This window comes from Mustela nivalis (genome assembly GCF_964662115.1).
Source record: "Mustela nivalis genome assembly, chromosome: 16".
In the NCBI taxonomy this organism is placed as follows: Eukaryota; Metazoa; Chordata; class Mammalia; order Carnivora; family Mustelidae; genus Mustela; species Mustela nivalis.
The window spans coordinates 737,204-758,030 of record NC_139035.1 but is presented as its reverse complement, the minus strand read 5'-3'; the positions used below and the strand labels follow the sequence as shown (position 1 = coordinate 758,030).

The following is a 20,827-nucleotide window of genomic DNA, read 5'->3' as shown; positions in this document are numbered from 1 at the left end:
GTGTCCTGAACCCATCCAGGGGTGCTTCTGCGTGGCGTGTGTTTGGGCTTCAGGGCACGTCAGGGAGCTGGGATGAAACCAGCCTCTGCTCTCCTCTCCCTTTCTCTACCTGGTCTGAAAGCAGAGCTTCAGGGACAGAGACGTGAGCAATCCCGACTGCTCTCCAGAGAGAAGCAGGAGAGGTCAGAGGAGCCGGCCGGGGAGCGGCTCCTCATGGGACGGGGTCAGGGGTACCGAAGGAATGTTGGTGCGCACCATGCTCAGTTTAAAGTTCCTTGGCTTATTTTAGGGTCTGGCAAAGATGTGATTATCGCAGCATCATGTATGTACGTATCTATGCAGGAGAATATGCCGCGGCCAGTAGGGTACCAGCCCCTCCGGGGTCCATTCTCAGATCTGCTGCCTGAGAAGCAGCAAGGACTTGGCCATGCAGGAACGCAGCCACGTTTCCCAAATAGCTTCTGCATATGTTAAGTAACGCCTCGGCTACCTCCGACACCAGAGAAAGGCTGCTAAGCCACAATTAGAAAGAAGGAAAAGCTCAAAGTCTCAAACTGCTGAGATCGACTTGTTTCCAGAAATAGCATCTCTTGGAGGGAGGGCCAAGAGGAGGGAGCAGGGATGGTGGTGCGGGGCTCAGCGGGGGGGGGGGGGGGGGGGGAGGACCACACCCACACGGGAGACGTGGGACTCCAGGGCCGGCGCGGCTGGGACCCTCCCACAGGATGGGACGGAGCAGGGGCTTGGGGCTGGTGGGCTGGAGGCGGTCGGGGAAGGCAGAGGCACAGTCTGGACGGCATGGATTATTTCTGCCTGGGTCACCAAAACGTAAAGCGATTTCACGCCCTGCTCTCTGCGCGCTCCCTACCCACGTGACCTTCACCAGGCCGCCCGCGAGAGGGAGGCGCTTGAAAGCTGCCTTGAGGGGCTCCTGTGGCTCCGTCAGTAGCACGTGCAACTCTTGATCTTGGAGTCACGAGTTTGAGCCCTACATTGGGGTAAAGAGTACATTAAAAAATTAAAACATTAAATCTTTAAAAAAAATGTCTTGAATGATTTGCTGGTGTAGCAGCCAAGGGAGCAAGTAGAGGCTGAAATCCAGCCCACACCCAGCTCGCCAACCTCAGCGCCGCCGGCCGCAGCGGGCCCCCGTCTCCGATCCGCACACCAGCCACACAGGCTCACAGAGGCCCACCGCCCCGTTTCGCGGCTATAAAATGAGACTTGGAGACGGTAATGCACGTGCACTGGGTCAGGACAGGTCATGGCAGAGTCACAACGCTAAAGCAGGTTGCTCTCTGCTCCCAACCACACTTCTCTTGCACTCTGCTGGACCGCCTTGGTATTTGGAGAGCAAGATAAAAAGGAAGTCAAGGAAACTCCTTTGGACCCATGGCCACATGCCTGCAACGATTTCCTAGACAGGAGGAGGAACTTCTGAAATGATCCTGCTCTGCGCAGAGCCACAAAAACAAGCGAGCGTGTACGACCATTTGATTCAACAGTCACGGATCCAGCATTCGGTAAGGGCCGAGCAGGATCTAGGCCTTCCACAAAGAAAGGAAAAAGGTGATGGTCCTGCCCTCGAGGAGCTCCCTGCTTGTCCCCAGAGACGGTCGGTGACACACGGAAGATCAAGGACAGTGACGAGAATTAATCCAAGAAACTGACAGCTGCTTGTGTCGGGCAGACCAAGGAAACTCAACAGTCAAGGTGTGACTTGAGCTCAGCCTTGAGGGATAAGAAAGTCTCTTTAGAGGCAGTAAAACCCAAAGAGGTAAATTTCCACTCCAAGACCTCGCAACCACTGGTCCCTGTGCTGAGCGATATGGCTGAAGCCAGGGCGGAAATGCCGGTGACCCACCTGATCTCTGCTGCGATTCCCAGCTAAAAAGACCCACGTCACAGGCTCTCGCCCACAACCTGTTGGTTGCAGGGACCACAGGCACCATAGACAGAAAGAAAGAAAAATAGCCCCGGGAAACCGAAACAGATTTCTATACTGTAACTTGACCGTCTGGGATTTCTAGGCACTACAGCTCACGTTCTTGGAAACCGTGGTCAAAACAAACAAGCCAGCTTCTCCCCTGCAGTGACTTGGGCACGGCTATGGGGTGTGACAAGGGGCCAGAGCCAGGGCCTTCCTGGGCGCAGCTTCAGAAGGCTGGGTTTTGAGGGGTCAGGGCGGGGGGTTGCTTGTCGGGAAGACGGCAACCTGACGGCAGACCCGAGGCCGAGCGCGGATCTCAGAAAGAAGGCAGTGGTCCCTTCCAGAGGTCCTGCCACTCCGCTGCTCAAGGGGAAGAAGTGGGCGTGAGCGGACAGCATTCTACTCAGCCACAGGCCACTGTTCCTCATTCTGTCCTGGGGCAAAGACATCGAAGAAGGGTTGGGTCCCCTGTCTACAAAGTAACGAACTGGGGTTCCGGCAGTTTACCCGGCTTGGCCAAGGTCACACAAGCCTTGAGGAACAAAGCCAGCCATGTAACCCCAAATCCCACGGACTTTCAAAAGTAAAGTTCTTTCTGTTTAATCAAGGCAGCTTCGAGGGATGGCCGAGAGTACAAACCTGGCTATCTGTGGCGCCAGCAGGTGAGTCCAGGGACCCAGCGGGGGTCCCGTGGGACCAGTGGGAGGGCCCTGGCTGCAGGCAGGGTAGAAAGCCACCCCAAGCGGGCAGCCAGGTGCTGAAAGCAGAGCTCACTGAAGGGAGAGGGAGCCCAGGTACAGACAGTGCCTGGGAGAGCCTGGAAAGGAAAGCGGGGAAGGTCTTTGTTAGGCCCAGGTGTTTACGGAGGTTTGTGGTCTAGTGCACGTGTCTTCACAGGCATGTAGGAACCAGCCAGAACAAAGACAAGCGCTGCGTGTGGCTTCTTGGGAGTCGCGCGGGCTCGGTACCTAGAGGTGCAGCACTGCTGGTCTGGAACGCACACAGGCGGCTTCATCTGCTCACTTCCACCTGGTCCTTCCTTAGACGTTCCCACCCTAAAGAAATGACCACTTTTCCCTTACAAGGAGGACACACACTGTCTGTGTGATGAGGCACGTGTAAAGTGGGGGTCAGGGCCTAGAAAGGACAGAAGCAGGAGCAGAAAGACAGAGAAAATAGAAAAGGAGCAAAAAGATCTTTTATGAAGTCCTTCAGTTTCTCTGTCTTACGTGGATGCCAAGGTCTGAAGCCCGCTGAGAGGCCCCAGAAATTGCACCAAACACCTCTTTGCCTCAGTTTCCTCCTATCTAAAATGGTATAATAACAGTGAGGACCAAGTGTCAGTAGGTGCAGCACACACAGACCTGTACCTGACGCAGAGGAAGTGTCACCCACTCGGGAGGGTGGCCCGACGTAGGAGCAGAAGTGAAAAGGCACTCTGAGAACTGGGGGAGGGAAAGGACTAAAAAGCACTGGGTGTGGGGAGAAGGAAGGGGACGGAGAAGACAACAGGGCAGAAAATGACCGATTTCTACTTCAGCCAAGCCTGGGGTCGTCCCCCCCCCCCCACTCCTCCTTCCCCGCTACAGGAGGCAGCCACGGCCACACCCAGTCTGCGGGGCTGCTGGAAACGGGGCTACAGATAGATGACTTGGGGTGAGAGCTGGGGGGGATCAGACGGACAGATCAGACAGGCAGACAGACGGCCTTGCAGGAACAGAGGCTCTAATCTTGAATGGAGATTCTCCTACACAAAGAAGACACAAAAACTGAACATTTAAGACCCCTTTGCTCCACTGCTCCCCATGGCTCAACAAAGAGCACAGCTCTGTTTGTATCTCACCTTCAAAGTCTGCAAAACTGTACGTACCCGTCATACCACGGGCCTCCTGGTCAGTGGGCTGCCAGCTTCACACTCTCTGCCTCCGTGGCCCCAGACCAAAGGAGGAGGAGCTCTTGATAACCACTGGGAACAGTGATCACGGCTGCCAAGGGAACATTCAGGTCACACCCAGCTACTCAAGGAGTTTGAAGGATAAAATGACAATAATAATGCAAAATTACCCTCCAGCAGGGGCGCGGTCACATGCCGTGGAAAGACACTCAAGTCAAAGATTTAGGACTAGAGCTCTGGCTCCATTACCATTAGCCTTGCTACACTAATCCCGTCATTTCTTCCTCAGTGTCACCTGTAAAATGAGGATAATATTCTATTTCCTACTGTTGTATAATGAAGAATTCTGCTGGTCTTTGTCCCAGGTGCTGGGACTGAGTATTCTGAGCCCTTGGAATTTCCCAATTGATGGAAGTGTCTGTGGTCCATGGGCCCCCTGGGCCATCTCTGAGTTTCTGCTAAGGAGATGACTCAGGCAAGGGGCTGACTTTGCCAGAAAGACCAGCCATGTGATTAGAGGGTTAGCACTTTGAGCCACGTTATCAGTCCAACCTTCCGGCCACTGAAGAAGGGCATTGCAGATTCAGTCTAATCACATGCCTTACGATTTAGCTGGCTGTGTCTACCTAATGAAGCCTCAGTGTAAAAAAAAAGGAACTCGGAAGAGCCTCGTGGCTGGTAACACACATAAGTGTGCCGAGGGGGACACTCCAGACTCCGTGGGAGGACAAAGGAGCCTTTGAAACCCTACCAGACCTCCCCTGTGTGTCTTCGTTTCGCTGGTCCTGATTTGTATCCTTTATAATGAAACTATAATTGTAATTGTGGCACTTTCCTGAATTCTGTGAGTCGTCTTAGTGAACGCCAAAAACCTGAGGGTGTCATAGGATTCCCAATTGGTGGCCAGTTAGTTATACAAGTGCAGGTGACCTCCGGCTCCCAGATTCTCAGCTAGCATCTTAAGTGAAGGCAGTCTTGCTGGGAACAAGGATCTTACCTTCTGAAGCCTGAGCTAATATGGCTAGGATCAGAATGATATTGCAGCATATGTGCCCGCAAATGCTACCGTAGGACAGACATACAACTGTATATGAGATAAGAGCTTACAAGTTGTGAAAGGTTAAGTAAATAATACATATATAATTTTCTTAAAGGTTGTATTATTAAGTTATTTTTTCCAACGATTCAGATGGATCATTGTTGTTCCACCAATAATCTCTTGCCTAACCCATGAAGGCTACGTTTATTTATTTATTTATTTATTTAACAAAATGTAATGGAAATACAATATGCACAAGACTCTGTCCTAGATGTGGAACTAGTGGCGAAATAGCAAAATGGAAAAGAAGTCATCTTATTGCCAAGAAAAACACAAACTAGCAGAGGAGATACAGCAACAAACTAAAAAAAAAAAAAAAAAAAGCAGGGAGTGTGTGCCACAAAAGCGGCACAGGTAAGCTAAAGAGAAGGATCCTTTCTGAGGGAGTCAAAGACAATTTGCAGAGGAAATGGCACTGAACCAGGCCTTGAGAAACGCCCAGTACGTAGACGTGGAGGAGGAAGAACAGGGACATCCGAAGGCAGGAGGCGGAAAGCCAGGGGTGTGCAGGGAAAGGCACATTCACCAAGGGGAGCAATGTCACAGCAGCACCGACGGTCACATCAGAACCAGCTCACAGCGTCGGGGGAAGCGTCTGTGACATCCCGTGGGCAAAAGATGTAAAATCCTGAACAATTTGGTAGCATCAGATACAACAATTTTATCCAGATGCTTTCACTCTTTTCTGTTAAATGTAATTTGGTTGAAAAGGCTGAAAAGCCCTTTTCCTCCTCATTTTAAGAAGAGAAACAAGGAGCCAGAGGTCCTGCGACAGGCCTGTGTCCCCGCGAACTCTTCCGCAAAGGTCAAAGCAGGGGGAGGCCAGGGTCACAAACTTCTAGCCCAGTTCTTCTCGCAAACACCTTCCCTCGGGCTTAAAGCTGCGCTTTCAAATTTGAATAGTTAATAATTCATGGGCCTCGTCTTTGGACTAAAGGGGACATGCCCTGCTTCTCTTCTGCAGACAGGGCGTGCGCCCGCTGCCTCCCCGAGGAGCAACAGCCCCGATGCACGAGGGCCCGGAGCAGCCCGAGGTCTCAGCACTGAAGAGCCGAGGGCCGCCCGCGAGGCCCAGACACAGAGCGGGACCCGCGAGCCTGGCCGCACCGGTGCCGGCCAGCTGCGGAGTGACACCGGGGGCAGCCACAGGACCGCCCGCGGGAGGCACGAGTGGCCTTGCCTGGCGACGGCCGGACCGCGAGGCAGGTAGAGCCAAACACAGCGCTGCCCTGCGCACAGCAGAGGGACAGCCGCGGCCGCCTGCAGAGAGCCGAGGGGCCTCCCATGCTCCACGGCCATGGTCGGCGACCTTTCCTCTTTGCTCAGCCTCTCCCCAACCCACCACAAGATCCGCAGCTCCTGCAGCCGGGGAGTTTCCTGACAGTCCTCACTGCGTCTGTGAGGGACGGGCAGGGAGAAGGACCCTAGCTCCCGCTTCGCCGGCGTAAGATGCCCGAGCAACCCCCCCTGAGCAAACCCCCAAGCAAACCCCCAGCAAAACCCCCCAAGCAAACCCCCCGAGCAAAGCCGCAGAGACCGTACTGCCCCGCTGCAGTGAGGGCTGATGTCAGGGTTTCCGGGTTTATGAGCGACCAACATGACACAATTTTTTAAGCTCCAGGAATCAAAGTAAATTTAATGTTCATCCATAACTGCATGACAATAAAGGATCCAGTCCTAGAGCCCACTTTCAAGTCCAGGGACATGGCCCCAAAAGACAGTCACCAAGTTGCCCGCCTCGTGGCAGGGAGACCGGCGTGGCCTTGCAGGTGACCCGTCCTCTGCGGCGGACCGGGGACTCTCGCTGTGAAGCCGCGGGCTCTTTCACCCGCGCTCGGCTGGAACGAGCTTTTTTCCCCCTCTCCCTCCAAACCACCTCCTGTTGTGTAGGTTCCCCCGCGGACGCCTCCCCAGGCCCGTACGGACAGAACGTCAGGGCATACTGTCAGCATCTGGGAGCTGAGCTGGCCGACCCAACCGTCTATGTTACCACATCTCAAGCTCGGTCTTGTGTCCTGGAGAGGGTTAATTCTCCAGATTAAGAATCTTCCCTCATTACTACTTGGCCACTAGCCAGAATTTCTCATCCACCCTGAAGAGGTGGGCAAGTGCCCATAATAACTTATCTTCTTGGGGGTTTTGGTCAGAATTTTCTATGTTTTCAGCTAAAAAAAAAAAAGTTTGTTTTCCCTGGAGTGTAACTACATACAACCTTCTTTTCTCTGTTCAACAAATATTTATTGTGCCCGGAACTGTTTCAGACATCCGGGACAGAACAGCTACTGGCCAAAACCCTTAGCCCCATAAAATGCAGCTCCAGTGGAGGGGCAAAGCAATGAGCAAGTAACAGAACACAAACATTCAGAGATGACCAGGTAGTGGTGAGCTCATGTAGAAGAAGACAAGACGGGGAAAGGCATAAAATCCGGGTTGGTATTACTCGACGTAGAGAGGTCAGTGATCGCTTCTTTAAGGGTGGACACGTGAGCTGTAAAAACATGAAGGAAGGACGCAGCCTTCCCATGGCGGATGCGTTTCCCTATACACGACTTGGATCTCCAAAGAGGACTGGAGGCACTTTACAATGAGACCCGAATCTTTTCTTTTTAATTTTTTTAATATTTGATTTACTTATTTGAGAAAGAGAGTGAACGAGAGAGAGAAGGAGAAAGGGGAAGTGCTGAGACAGAGCGGCAGGCAGAGAGAGAGGAGGAAGCAGGCTCCCCGCCAAGCAGAGAGCCCAATGCAGGGCTCAATCCCAGGACCCCGCGATCATGACCTGCGCCGAAGGCAGAGGCTTACCGACTGAGCCACCGGCATGCCCCCAGATCTGTTACTTGAACACAAGGACTCTGGCACAGGCACTCAGCGTCTAGCAGCCTGCACTGGTGAGCACGCAGTAAGCACTCAGGTGTTTGGAAAGTCGTCTGATAGAGTTAATTCAACTCTTTCATATTTTGCCGCCAAACTAATGATTGGGCTCTTTGCAGCCGCCCTGCCCTCGGGCCGCAGGAGCAGACAGACACACCGACGAAGCCGGGTGCCCGCGTCTCGCCGTCCGCTGACCTAAGCGAGGGTAGAGGGGACCTCACAGCGGCAGACTCTGTGGCGACCGGTGATGTGAAGAGTAAACGGGCCACGTCAGCCATCCTCTCGCCCCATTACAATGGGCCCCAAATTAATCAGACTGAGACCAGGGGCAACGCGCAGATAGAGCACCCGCTTGCCGACGGCCGCGCAGCCGGTCAGTGAGCGCCGGGACAGCACCGCGCGTCTGACCGCAGCGCAGCGGGGGCTCCTGCTCCAGCCGACAATGTCGGGAAGGACCGTTGCTTGAGAACATCGGCGAACGGATTTGGTGACACTGGCGCTACAATGTCACGGTAGCCAGGTACAAACTCTTGAGGCTGTCAGCAATATTGTTTTCCAAGACGGCCTCTCTCTCCAGAAGGAACCCTTGTCCCCAGTGTCCCCGTGTCCCCGGGTGATGGCCTTGCAGTCCCTGGGGTCTCCAGGCATGAGGCACGCACGTTCCCCGGAGGAGCTGGACAGCTCTACCAGGCAGAAAGTCGCAAAGTTAAGCTAAACAATTTTCTTCACTGTCTACAAGGGCATACACCATGATGAACTCAGATGACTTTATAATAGATATTTTATAGAAAGAGTATTTATATTCAATGGCTGGCCAGTAAAGTTATCATTAAAAATATATCTGCTAGAAATGTTAAATAAATGATCTGTCGGATTTGTTATTTCTGATGCCTCAGAAATGACCATTCTCAGAAACAGAAAGATCTAAGAGGTTGGACTTAAACAACTTTGCCACAGCCAAGACACTAAATCTGGGCTCTGTTCTTTAAAAAAGATACACCATAAAGAATAAGAATAAATGTAGGCTTTCAAAGGCAGACTGTGTGTGATTTTTCATCCTTTTCAAGCAAATTGTTAAAAGGCAGGAATCTGGAGTTAAAAGACACAAGGGTGAAGAAAATGGTCACCGAGCATACGGTGCTAGACTTAAATCAAGCAGACGCTAGAGAGCAGAGAAGTCTGTTTCTCTTCCCCAAGCCTGCGGAAATGCTACAAGTTCACTGGCGCCGTCAACGATACTGACTGGTTTTCTGCAAATGCTTACTTTTTCCTGGAAACCACAAAAGCGGAGGGATTGAGCGGTGTTCCTTCACGGACAAGGGTATGCACCCTGGTGTCCTCTCCAAAATGCACAAAACCAGAAGACCCACCTGGCTAGCAACAAGTCTGAACAACAAATTATTGTTTTAAAGAAATACAGTTTCATTAGTTTCACATACATAGAAAAGAGCACATCAGACTGACAAGTTACAATCTACTAACAGTCCTCTTAGAAATTGCTTTAAGGAGTAAGTAAAGATGATTTTCAATCAGCATATCCTTATTAGCATACAAGGACCTTGAGAATTCATTTTTCTCTTAAAATCACCATTTTCCTGGGGTACCTCTGTGGCTCAGTCAGTCGAGCGCCTGCTTTCAGCTCAGGTCATGATCTCTGGGTCCTGGGATCAAGCCCTGCATTAGGCTTCCTGCTCAGGAGGGAGCCTGCTTCTTTTTTTCTCTTTCTCTCTCAAAAAAAGAAATGAAATCTTTTTTTAAAAAATCACCATTTTCGGGCGCCTGGGTGGCTCAGTTGGTTAAGAGACCACCTTCAGCTCAGGTCATGATCCTGGAGTCCCAGGATCGAGTCCCGCATCAGGATCCCTGCTCAGCGGGGAGTTTGTTTTTCCCACTGACCCTCTCTCCTCTCGTGCTCTCCCTCTCTCTCATTCTGTCAAATAAATACATATAATATTAAAAAAAAAAAAAACATCATTTTCCCAAATCTTTTTTTTCTAATTTAAACTATTAATAAGTAAAGAGAAGATAATTCTTCTTCCACAGACCTCAAATTTTTAATCACCACCTTTTTAATTCTCACTTACCTGATCTTCACACACACACTGAAATGATAAAACACCGGAATATCCAAGTTTACTTCATTCTATCAAGACAGGTGGTCAAATGCAGAACTTTCAAACCCATTAAGGAAAATAATAATTAGGATATAAAATATCCCACCAAGATCTGCAATAAAACCAGTAATAATATTCTCCCCCAAAAGTTTTAGAACATAATCAATCCTTTTTTGATAATTTAATAATAATTATAAGAACATTCTTGACCTTATTTGAATAACTAGAATTTCAATATTTATAGCCCAAACCTAAACTTTGCTGCACAGTCATTGGCAATGGATTTCTGTAACTTTTTGACATTAAATATAGAAATGAAATTTATGTTACCACATGGCTTAGTTTTCAACTTGCCATTTGTACTAAACTTCAAAACCACTCTAAATTCCTCTTAATTTTTTATGAGTAGCATTTAGTGTCTGAGTATCGTTTTAGATATTTATACGGCTGACCTGACCTATATTTTAGAACTAATTCGGCAGAACTTACCAAGAGTATCCTTCCAAAGAGCCACCTTGAGTGTTTAGAATTTTCTACTCACTTTGACATCATAAAGATAGTGAAGTTTGGGATAATATTGTTGTCAAAGCAGTGAAAGAACATGAGAATAAAATTCATCTCTTAAAATGTCCCTCTGTCCTCAGGTCATGATCTCAGGGTCCTGGGATCGAGCCCCGCATCGGGCTCTCTGCGCAGCCGGGAGTCTGCTTCCTCCTCTCTCTCTGCCTGTCTCTCTGCCTACTTGTGATCTGTCAAATAAATAAATAAATCTTTTCTTTTAAAATGTCCCTCTGTCCTTCATTTCCACAAAAAAAATTTGTTGTTGGTGAACATGTAGGAGAGATCACTGGGGCTGAGAACCATGTGCCCGCTGAGCTGACTCCCACACCCAAAAAGGACTTCAAAGAGGACCTGGAAACCCAAGACCTGTGTCTCCCTTCCATGTCCGCCCCCCGGGGAAATGCAGCTCAACTAACTGCATCAGTGCAAGCTGCTGACTGGAGTCAAGACAGGTGGATTCACGCGTGTGCTCCTCACGGACCATGTTGTCTACAGCAGACTCCCTTCCCCTCCCCCATCTCATCCTGGCCCTCATCCCCACCCTCTCCCCGGCTACTCTTCCCGTTGGCAAACCTGCCGCTGTATGACCCCTTGCATGTGTTCTCCTTTCTTTGTTACCCTCCATGAGGGCAAGGACTTTCTCTTCCATGTGGAATCCTGGCAGCTAGAACAGTGTGCAGAGGTAGGACAGACCATAACAGGAGACTTTCGGTGGAAGCGGGGACAGAGAGGAGCCCACATCAACACCCACTCCGTGCTTGGAGTCGGGCACCTCTGGCCTTCGCAAGCCTGTCCCCCCATCATCATCACATAATAAGCGTACAGGGTAGGCTTCCACGCTTGCACAGACCAAAGACAGCAGGTCCCGAGAGGTGAGGTGAGCTGCTCAGAGTCTCAAAGCCTGTAAAGCCTGAAGGAAACTGTATCTGTCTGCTCCGAAACCACGACTTTCCCACAAAGCATTATAAAGTGTCAAGTGCTGTGCAAACATAGGCATTATCCATCATTCCCGTTTCATGCTTCAATTTTACTAGAGTCACTTGAAACAATGAGCAGTTATATGAATAAAGTAGGGCCTGGAGAACCACCCCATGTAGACTCTCAAAGACTTTCCAAACTGCACTTCAAACAACATTTTTAGTGACCTGCTACAGAACAGGAGGCCATGTGTAAGGACCTGGCCTAAAAATGCAAGGAAATAATGGGGTATTTAAATGTCTCTATGGACACAAGGCTCTAAAATGCTGTCTCTTGGGGATCAGGATCAGGGGAAGCACTAACTCATATTTGTATAAATGCTATAGAAGAGGGAATACACATCGAAATTTTTCAGTTGCCAACAAAGTATTCCTCACAACACAATGCCAAATCGGTGGAGAGAAACTGCAGACTGTTCTTCCCTAGCTGTGAGGAGCAGAGAAGCAGCGGACAGACACACAGAGCGCACTGCATTTACAGACTAATGGGTCCAATGCTCAGTTACAGCCTGAGAAAGGCACCTAGGACCCGAGTCTGCCAGAAGCCACACAGCCCTGGCCAGGTTCACCGGAGTCCTGGGCATGGCTGAAGAGATAAGTATACACACCAGAGAAAACATGAGCTTTATAAAAATGACCAGGTACCCCCATCTGGGACCTCTGACCCCATGGAGAATAAGGAAGGTCCCAGAAAGTTGTCATCAAAAAAACAATCAGTCATTGAAATCAGAGGAACGTTTGACAAGATAATGACTTTGCAGACCAAGAAACAGAAAACTGGAGAAAATGAAATCTTAAAAATATTTAAAATCGTGAAGACAGCATGACCCTGAAGTCTGAGAAAATGTCATTACAGGACTGCCTGAGTCCTGTTCCACAGTCCTGTTGGAGCTGCGGCTGCGGAGAACCAACTGGAGTGTAAAAACCCAGCAGCCGTCCCTTCATTCACTCAAGGGCTGTCACTTGTACGAGCAGGGCACTAGTCGTGCCATGCAAGGGACATATTAGTACACAAAACACAAAGTTCCTGCCTTCCCGAAGCCCACGTTCCCATGAGGCAACAGAGAGCAGGAAGTGCACATGAGGTGTAAGAAAACCGTGCAGCAGTTCTAAGTGGATAAAGACACGGAGCGGAGTGGAGCCGAGCAGGAGACTGCGAAGTCAGCAGTCGCAGTTTGAATACGGTGGGTACTGAGAAGGGGACCTTGGAGCAAAAACTTGAAGGAGATGAGTGTCGCGGTGGAGCTACCTGGAGAGAAACTTCTAGAAGAGCAAAGCGTGGTAGTTAACATTTACAGTATCATTATTAGCGCTCTCAACCCAAGAGGTGATCAAGATACAGGTCATGAATGAGGAAGACAGGAAATCACTGCCATTAATCAAATACTGACAAGATACCCTCCGTGTTTCTGAGCTGAGTCAGCGCAACAACCTAAGCCAATCTCCAAAGAGGCTAATGTGCATCTTCAAGTTCACAGGACACTTCACAGTGAGAACAGGGCTGCAGCCAGAACACCATCTAGAGTAGAAAAAAAGTCCTTTCTCACAAAAAGGATAAACTGAGGACAAATAAAAAAGCATGAAAACTTACCGACTCCAAACGATGGAAGGATGGAGGGTATTGGATATGGGATAAAAGTATAAAAATGATGAAGAAGTGGGGCAAGCGGGTGATGGGTATGAAGGAGGCACGAGTGGTGAGGAGCCCTGGGTGTTACACACAGCTAATGAGTCATTGAACACTGCCTCAAAAACTAATCATGTACTGCATGTTGGCTAACTGAACATAATAAAAAATAAATTAATTAAATTAAAAGAATAAGAAAGAATAAGGCAAACTCATAACCAACAGACACATGAGGAGAAATCAAGGGAGTTTAGGGTTGTTGGACTTACAGCCACTGTCCATTCTGGTTTATTGTCAGGAAGACACGAGAGTTAGACACAGAGTGACTCGGGTGCGAGATGGTGAGTGGCAGTGCGACACACACCTGTGCCAGTTTCCTGGGGACTTTAGTCCCTGAGGGCAGAGAGGATGCAGCTGTAGGAACAAGGTTTGCTTGGAACGTTCCAAGGAAGGCACCTTGGAGGAGTGGAATTGGCCTGATTTGCAAGTCTGTGCACACGGCTTCGTGGAGAGAGGGAGAATATTACAGAGCCATTACATCTGGCTCTGGAAGAGATTCAGCCTCTGCGGGGACATACAACATAGGGGTCTAAGTCCAGAAACACCACCTGAGGTCTGATGGACACGTTACTCCTCTGACATCTCATCTGGTGGATGACATGGGCAATGACAGCCCAGCAACTTCCACGAAGGGGGCAGCAGGTTGGAACAGCAGGGGTCAGACCAACGCAATTGCATCTGATACATTGATTGCCTGTCTGCGCTGCTACCTGCCAGGAGCCCCAAAATGAGCCAGTCGGACACAGCTGCTGCCCTCATCTAACTTCTACGCCATCTAGAGAGGGATCTAGACAAAGAGGCAACGTCAGCATGACAAGGGAAGTACTGTCATAAAGAGGAAAACTCAGGTCCAGTAAAATTTCTATGGAAACCTTGTCCTGCAAGAGATGTATGAGAGAGGCAAAGGGAGTGGAGACCAGGGAACGACGAAGGGCACTGCGGAGCCTCCGGAAGGACAGATAGCCCGGCCTTCCATACACCTTCCTGGAGAGCTGAGATTCGGACACCAGGGTCTGTGGTCACAGCCCTTTGTTAGGGCATCCGTGATTGGTTATGAGATTTGCACTGGCTACCACAGTGGTTGCCAAGGACCACCAGAGGTTAGAAAAGGCCGTAGGGTGAGGGGACGCAAGGAACAAACCCAACCAGATTTATTTCTGGTCTTCCCAGAGAGACTGACTTGACAAATGACACGGAAGCATATCACTCAGCCTCCTCCCCAAACACCACAACCAGATTACGTTTATATCACTGCGGCAGTGCAGAATTTTTAGCAAAAAACCAGATATCATATGTATATAATACCTATTATGTATATTATATACCATATCATATATGCCATAGATAGCAAATAGAGAAGGCAATTACGGGTAAGACAGATGATAAATTCAGTAGAAGACTATGCAAAGATGTGTTACATCCCAGCCATTCTGAACTAAGTAAGATTTCAAGAGAAAAAGACACATACATCATCTGAGTGGCCCAAGGCACGATCTGGGATGCTGATACTGATGAAATCTCAAGAAAGAAGTAAGTAACACACCATCACTACTCCTCTGATTCCCATCAGAAGGGACTATTTTTATATTCAGAGCTTCAGCCTGCACTTATTGGCAACTGGGAACAGGTCCTCAAATATGCATTTGCTCTGAAATCTTACACCTTCCGGGCTCTTTCTTGGGCCGGGCACATGAGATTAACTGGAGCAGAACAAGAAGCAACTCTTTGTTTTATGATGTCTCCAAATGACTTCATTTCTGGTTAATCATCAAAAAGTCCCCAAAATTATATTAATTATTGCTTCATCATTGCACACATGTGATGAGGAAAAGTTGTTAATTTGTTACTGTTAGTAACTGTTACTACTGGTTATTACTGTTAATCGTTACTGATTCCAACCGTGCTTTGGAACGACGCTGAAACCACCATTAGCAGAGACTTTTGAGAGCATGATCTCTCGGCTGACGGAGCTTTCTGGTGAACTAAGAAGTGGCTGAAACACTCTTCAGGGCTTCCTAAGCAATGCCCTATAGAACTTGAGAGTTCTGCAAGATGTAAAAACTGTTCTGCCAGAAAAAGCAGGAAGGAGAGAAAGGAGAGGGGAGGGGGGCGGGAGGAGAAGGCAGAGGAGGGGGAGGAGGAGCCGAGGAGTAAGAGAAAGGTGAGACGAGGGTTGGGTTGGGGGAGGGTGTCCATGCTCGAATTTGAGAAGCATTTTTTTAAACTGCAGAACTTCTGTACATTGTACACTGTAAATCTCCAAGGAAAAATTATGCATCACTTCCTAACCTTATATCACCAAGAAATTTTTCCCAAGGCCCCCTATATTATGGATCAGAATATTTTATAAAGCTTAAGAAACGCCGTTTGAGGCTACTTCTTGCGTGAGAAGCAGTGAGACGCTCTGTTCTCCGCAGCTCTTTGAACGTGGCTCGTCGCCCATTTGCTCGCCTGCAGTCTCTCCTGCTGCTCCCCATTCTGCCGGGGAACGATCCTCCACCCCCTGGCAGAAAGGAGGTGATCGGTAGATGCTTGCTTGAAACAGTGCGGATTCAGTAACTCTTTGTTGATCTAGTGAACGAACCCTTTGCACACTGCATCAAATATACTTTAATGAGAGCCTCTGTGACCTTGCAGGAGAGAGAGGTCTGTCCAGTAATCCCCAGGGACCCCTGCAACCCTGATCTTCCTGATTCTGGGACTTCTCAGCTCAGGACCATCGTGCCGAACGCTAGCACCCGACGGAATTACAAGGAGACTTTTGAAGAGGTTGATAAGTAAGATTCATCACACTTAAAGAATTCGCCCCAAAATGTCTCCTCAAAGTCACTGTCTGATACCAGTTTGGTCTTTTGCCTCGACTTCGCAAAAACCAAACATGGACATATACTTGGCTGCTAAGGGCTACGGCTTGTTTCACGTGAAGTCGCCCGTCCTGGCTGTAAGGTGCCTTCCATTTAGGCACCGAGGTCCGAGGCTTTCTCATCCCGGTTTCACGTTTCCGCCCTAACAAGCGGGCAGTGGGACCTCGCTGAGGAGGGGACGCGGGATGCCTAGTTACTCACAGGGTTTTCTGCTAGGAAGGATCAACTGAAGAGCTTTTCTGATTTTTTTCTAATAAAATTTTTCTCTCCAACCCCCTTAATTGTTGCATATATTATGTCTATCTTACTTATTATTATATCACTGGTTGAGAATTTATGTTTTCATTCTTCAAACAAAACAACAGAATGTCTTCTGAGAATTCAAGAAATGGGCAGAGGACATGAACAGACATTTCTGCAAAGAAGACATCCAGATGGCCAACAGACACATGAAAAAGTGCTCCATATCACTCGGCATCAGGGAAATACAAATCAAAACCACAATGCGATATCACCTCACACCAGTCAGAATGGCTAAAATCAACAAGTCAGGAAATGACAAATGCTGGCGAGGATGTGGAGAAAGGGGAACCCTCCTACACTGTTGGTGGGAATGCAAGCTGGTGCAGCCACTCTGGAAAACAGCATGGAGGTTCCTCAAAATGTTGAAAATAGAACTGCCCTATGACCCAGCAATTGCACTATTGGGTATTTACCCTAAAGATACAAACGTAGTGATCCAAAGGGGCACGTGCACCCGAATGTTTATAGCAGCAATGTCCACAATAGCCAAACTATGGAAAGAACCTAGATGTCCATCAACAGATGAATGGATTGAGAATTAAAGGGGAAAAAACGCCCATCCGGTTTAATCCCCGTTGTGCTAGAGAGGTCTAATTTGCAAAATATAAAACAACAGTATGAGTATTTTCTGTGCAGCCCACATACCACCCAGAGGTCTCGTGCTGTGAAGATTTTCTACTACGGCCTCGAACAGAACATCTACTCTAAAGCAACCAAGCGCTCGGTAGATGTCCTTCCTGGCGGTCACATCCCTGAGGAAAGAGACGGGTTCAACACGCTACTGCTCTCACTCCACGAAGGTGAACAATTTTTCAAGGTCACCCAAGGCCCCACCATGCCAGTGGTTCAGAAAGAAAGAGGGGCCTGGCTTCTAGCCAGCCTGGAGAAGTTGTTCTCCCCAAGTCATAGTTTCATTCAAAGTACACGAGAGCAAACAATTCAGTATCTGGTGTCACCGATATGTCACACACAGGAGGGGTGGTATGGCAGCGTACACCTGCAAGTTGCTCAATACAAAGTGTCTTGTCTTCCCGGCACGGTGCTCCCACCCCTTGGAAAAATTTGTGTCTACATGAAAAGAGTATGAAGTTACAAAGGATAGCATCTTGATCATGAATTTATTTTTTAAAATATTTTATTTATTTATTTGACAGAGAGAGAGACACAGCAAGAGAGGGAACACAAGCAGGGGGAGTGGGAGAGGGAGAAGCAGGCCTCCCGGTGAGCAGGGAGCCTGATGCGGGGCTCGATCCCAGGACTCTGGGATCATGACCTGAGCTGAAGGCAGACGCTTAACAACTGAGCCACCCAGGTGCCCCGTTCCCCTTCAATTTTAATGAAAGTAAATTAAAGAGGGTGCCTGGGTGACTCAGTCATTAAGCCTCTACCTTCGGCTCAGGTCATGATCCCAGGATCCTGGGATCGAGCCCAGGATCAAGATCCCTGCTCAGTCGGAAGCCTGCTTCTCCCTCTCCCACTCCCCCTGCTTGTGTTCCCTCTCTCGCTGTGTCTCTCTCTGTCAAATGAATAAAGAAAATCTTTTTTAAAAAATTGAAGGGGAAAATGGAGCTGTATCCCACTCTTAGGATTAACCCTCAGACTTTGGGGAGAAGGAAGAGAACAAATGCCCTTCAGGCAAATTGTACCAAGACACTTGCCCAAATGTCCTAAAAGAAATGACAGAACAACGCCGAAGAGTAACCCCAGAAAACCTCAGCAATTAGCCTGCGTCACTTCCTTCTCTCTTAGACCCAAAGCATCAGTTGTTAGAACCCAGCATGGAAGACTTTCCAGAAGCGGGCAAGCTAGCCAGTGGAAATGGGGGCCGCTATGTCATCATCAGCCATTCGAGGAACCACTCCCCATGCAGGGAGGAAGGGGAGCCAGGCCCTTCCTTTCTCCAGTGGTCTTTGCAGATGTTGTTGTGTCCGTTGTGCACAATGACGGAAAATCTTACCAGACAACATTCCCTTGAGCCGCTGCAATAGGTGAGGAAAGCAGGAAAAGAGAGACGCGACGCACACTCACCCAGCAAGACCAGAGCTCGTGGTCCCCGAGAACAGTGAGAAGAACGGTGACCCGCGCCCATTTAGTGCTCCCCCACTTTTAAATATTTTCCACCATCTTCTCATGGGTTCTCCATAGCAATCCTGTGTGGTTAGTAAGATGGATATTTTTTCTAACTTTTAGTTCTGGGAAATTCTGAACACAGAGAGACATACTGTTGATAACCTGAATACCCATCTCTCGGGTTTCACAACACGAGCACCCATAATATATCTTTTTTTTTTAACCAAAGTATTTCAGCAGATCACAAGCACCCTAGCATGTAATCTTATCACACTGTACAAAATTAATAGTAACACTCCAATGCCCTCTCCTACCACACTCAGAGAGCCCCAGGTATAAAATGAGTACTATTTTCTTATTTTCCAGATGCCATTTTTTTTGACATAACAAGGTGAACCAACAGGCTTGAGGACATACAGATTAAAAAAAAATCTAAGAACTCAGGTTTAAAAATTCTGATTTCTTGGTCCCAATTCTTCTCACTTCGAAGCAAAGTTCCATAGAAATGCTCCCAATCAGAAGAGAACAGAAAAGCCTCACGGACCCCTGTGTGACATATGAGCAGGAGTGATCTTAGCAAGATGTGAACTGAATACAGGATATGTATCTCTGAGTAGCTCTGCTGATTTGGGGGCCTTTCACAACCCTGTGCCCTCCCTCAAGCCTCTCCCCATCGTTCCGAGCCCAGAGCCCGGTCAGTGCCGCTGATCTGCTGGCTGCCCGAGTGCCTCCTCCGTCCCTCCCCGTCCCCACACAGAGCCAACGCCGTCCGCAGCCAACAAACATCTCAAGAAGGCCTAATGGACTCATCTCCCCGAGACGAGTTGTTACTCACTGTTACTGGCACCGTGAACCCCTCTGGGTATTCCTGGGCTAATAGGGAAATAGCAGCATTTTGTTGTCTCATGGAATCTTAAGAAATTACACTGAGGTCATAACTCTTGCAACATCAGGAGCATTGGCAGTGTATTCCCACACAGCTCATAGGTGTGCATTTAACTGATACAAAGTCCCATCTTTCTCAGAAAAAAAGTTCCTCTCCCATTTAGATCTTTCATAATCTCCCAGTTCCAGCCCTTCCCCCAACAACAACCACAGTGTGGGTGGGTCCTCAAGGCTGGATTCCGTGTCCTACCCACGCTTACCTCTAGTCTAGAAATGTTTGCGTTTTCTTCTTCTGGATTCTTGGCATCTTTTGACAATACCTACCAGCGACCACTGAAAATTTCCCAGACGGATGTTGGTATGTTCCCAAACTAAACATCAAAGGCATCTCTTAGATCTACTCACTTGATTCGCCTAAATGCATCAGATGAATACAAAAATTATATAAATTTCATGTCACTCAAGGGAAAAAATGCAAAACATTCTAAACAAAAGGAAGTTCTGGTCCTTATGAGGTAATTCCAGAAACGTGAGGAGACAAAGCCATGTCACACGCCCAGTTGTGGAGAACTAGAGAGGAGCACACGTGAGCAGAACAGATCTGATTCCAGGCCCAAGGTGTTTGGGCAGGAGCCCAAGTTCGCACCGCTAGATCCACAGAAGCCCCGTCACACGGTGACGATGATAACACTAATACCTGAAGACTTCACGTGCGCGAGCTCCCTTCCAGGGGCCGTGCGTGTCCGCGCACCAGGTGTCGGAGGACACCTCGCAGGAGCGGCGGAGCTGGGCTGCGGACCACAGAAGACAGCCCGGGAGACCTCCGCGGCTCCCCGGCAGCTGCGCCGCGGTTGCATCTGCCACAGCAACAAAACCCACTTGGTTAGTTTAGGAGAAAAAAAATAATTTATTAAAAAGATATTTTCACTCCCATAGTCATTGAACAAGCTGAAAAAATATATATATTAAGAGTTGACGCTTATAGGAGGAAAGTCCAAAACCAAAGAGAAACCACAGAGAACCGCCCAGTGGAGAAACCACCGTTGAGTACAAAGGCCAGGAATGGGGATTCTAAGCGTCCCCACCACCAGGGCCACCTGGCTCCTGTGACCAGGGAAAAGCTGTACATCTGTGCAGCCCCCGGCCAACAGCTCCGAGCCCCGCTCCGCCCCGCAGTGGCTGTGCCCCGTTGTCCACACCCGGACTGAAGCTTGGGCCGCTGTCTGGCAGGGAGAGTCCAGGTCCTCCCCTGCCACTTACGAGCACTCGCTGGGGCCAGGCCCTGTTCTGGGCTCGTCACAAGAACTCACTCTCCGCAGCTTCATAACAGCCCTGGGTGGTTTTATGATTATCCTTTCTTCTAGCAGAGGGAACTGTAGCACCTAAAAATTCTACCACTAGTCTGAAGTCACAGAGTTAAGATCTGAACTTGGACAGTCTGGCCCCAGAGCTCAGTCTTTCTTAATCTGTTTGTTTGGGGCTTTTTTTTTTTTTTTTTAAGTGATACCTTCACATGCTCGCATTCTAGCTGCATGGAAGTGTGAGTTCTGTCTTACACATTGGCTCATCTAG

At 48.9% G+C, this 20,827-nt stretch overlaps 2 protein-coding genes across 5 annotated transcripts in view; one reads left to right on the top strand and one right to left on the bottom strand.

The window, feature by feature from the left end:
- Window positions 1-20,827, bottom strand: part of XCL1 (X-C motif chemokine ligand 1) — a 172,145-nt gene that overhangs the window by 56,335 nt on the left and 94,983 nt on the right. The gene's annotated exons all lie outside the window — the stretch shown is intronic.
- On the top strand, window positions 2,092-8,831 carry LOC309849827 (uncharacterized protein). Of its 3 annotated transcripts, XM_082702827.1 has the most exons (3): window positions 2,143-2,592; window positions 5,888-6,129; window positions 7,914-8,831. In XM_082702827.1, exons 1-3 carry the CDS (start codon window positions 2,552-2,554, stop codon window positions 7,991-7,993), a joined length of 363 nt encoding a protein of 120 aa, XP_082558953.1. In that variant the 5' UTR covers window positions 2,143-2,551; the 3' UTR covers window positions 7,994-8,831. The 3 variants fall into 3 exon arrangements, with proteins under 3 accessions (XP_082558954.1, XP_082558953.1, XP_082558952.1); XM_082702828.1 differs by lacking the exon at window positions 5,888-6,129 and having other exon boundaries at window positions 2,092-2,592; XM_082702826.1 differs by lacking the exon at window positions 7,914-8,831 and having other exon boundaries at window positions 5,888-6,384.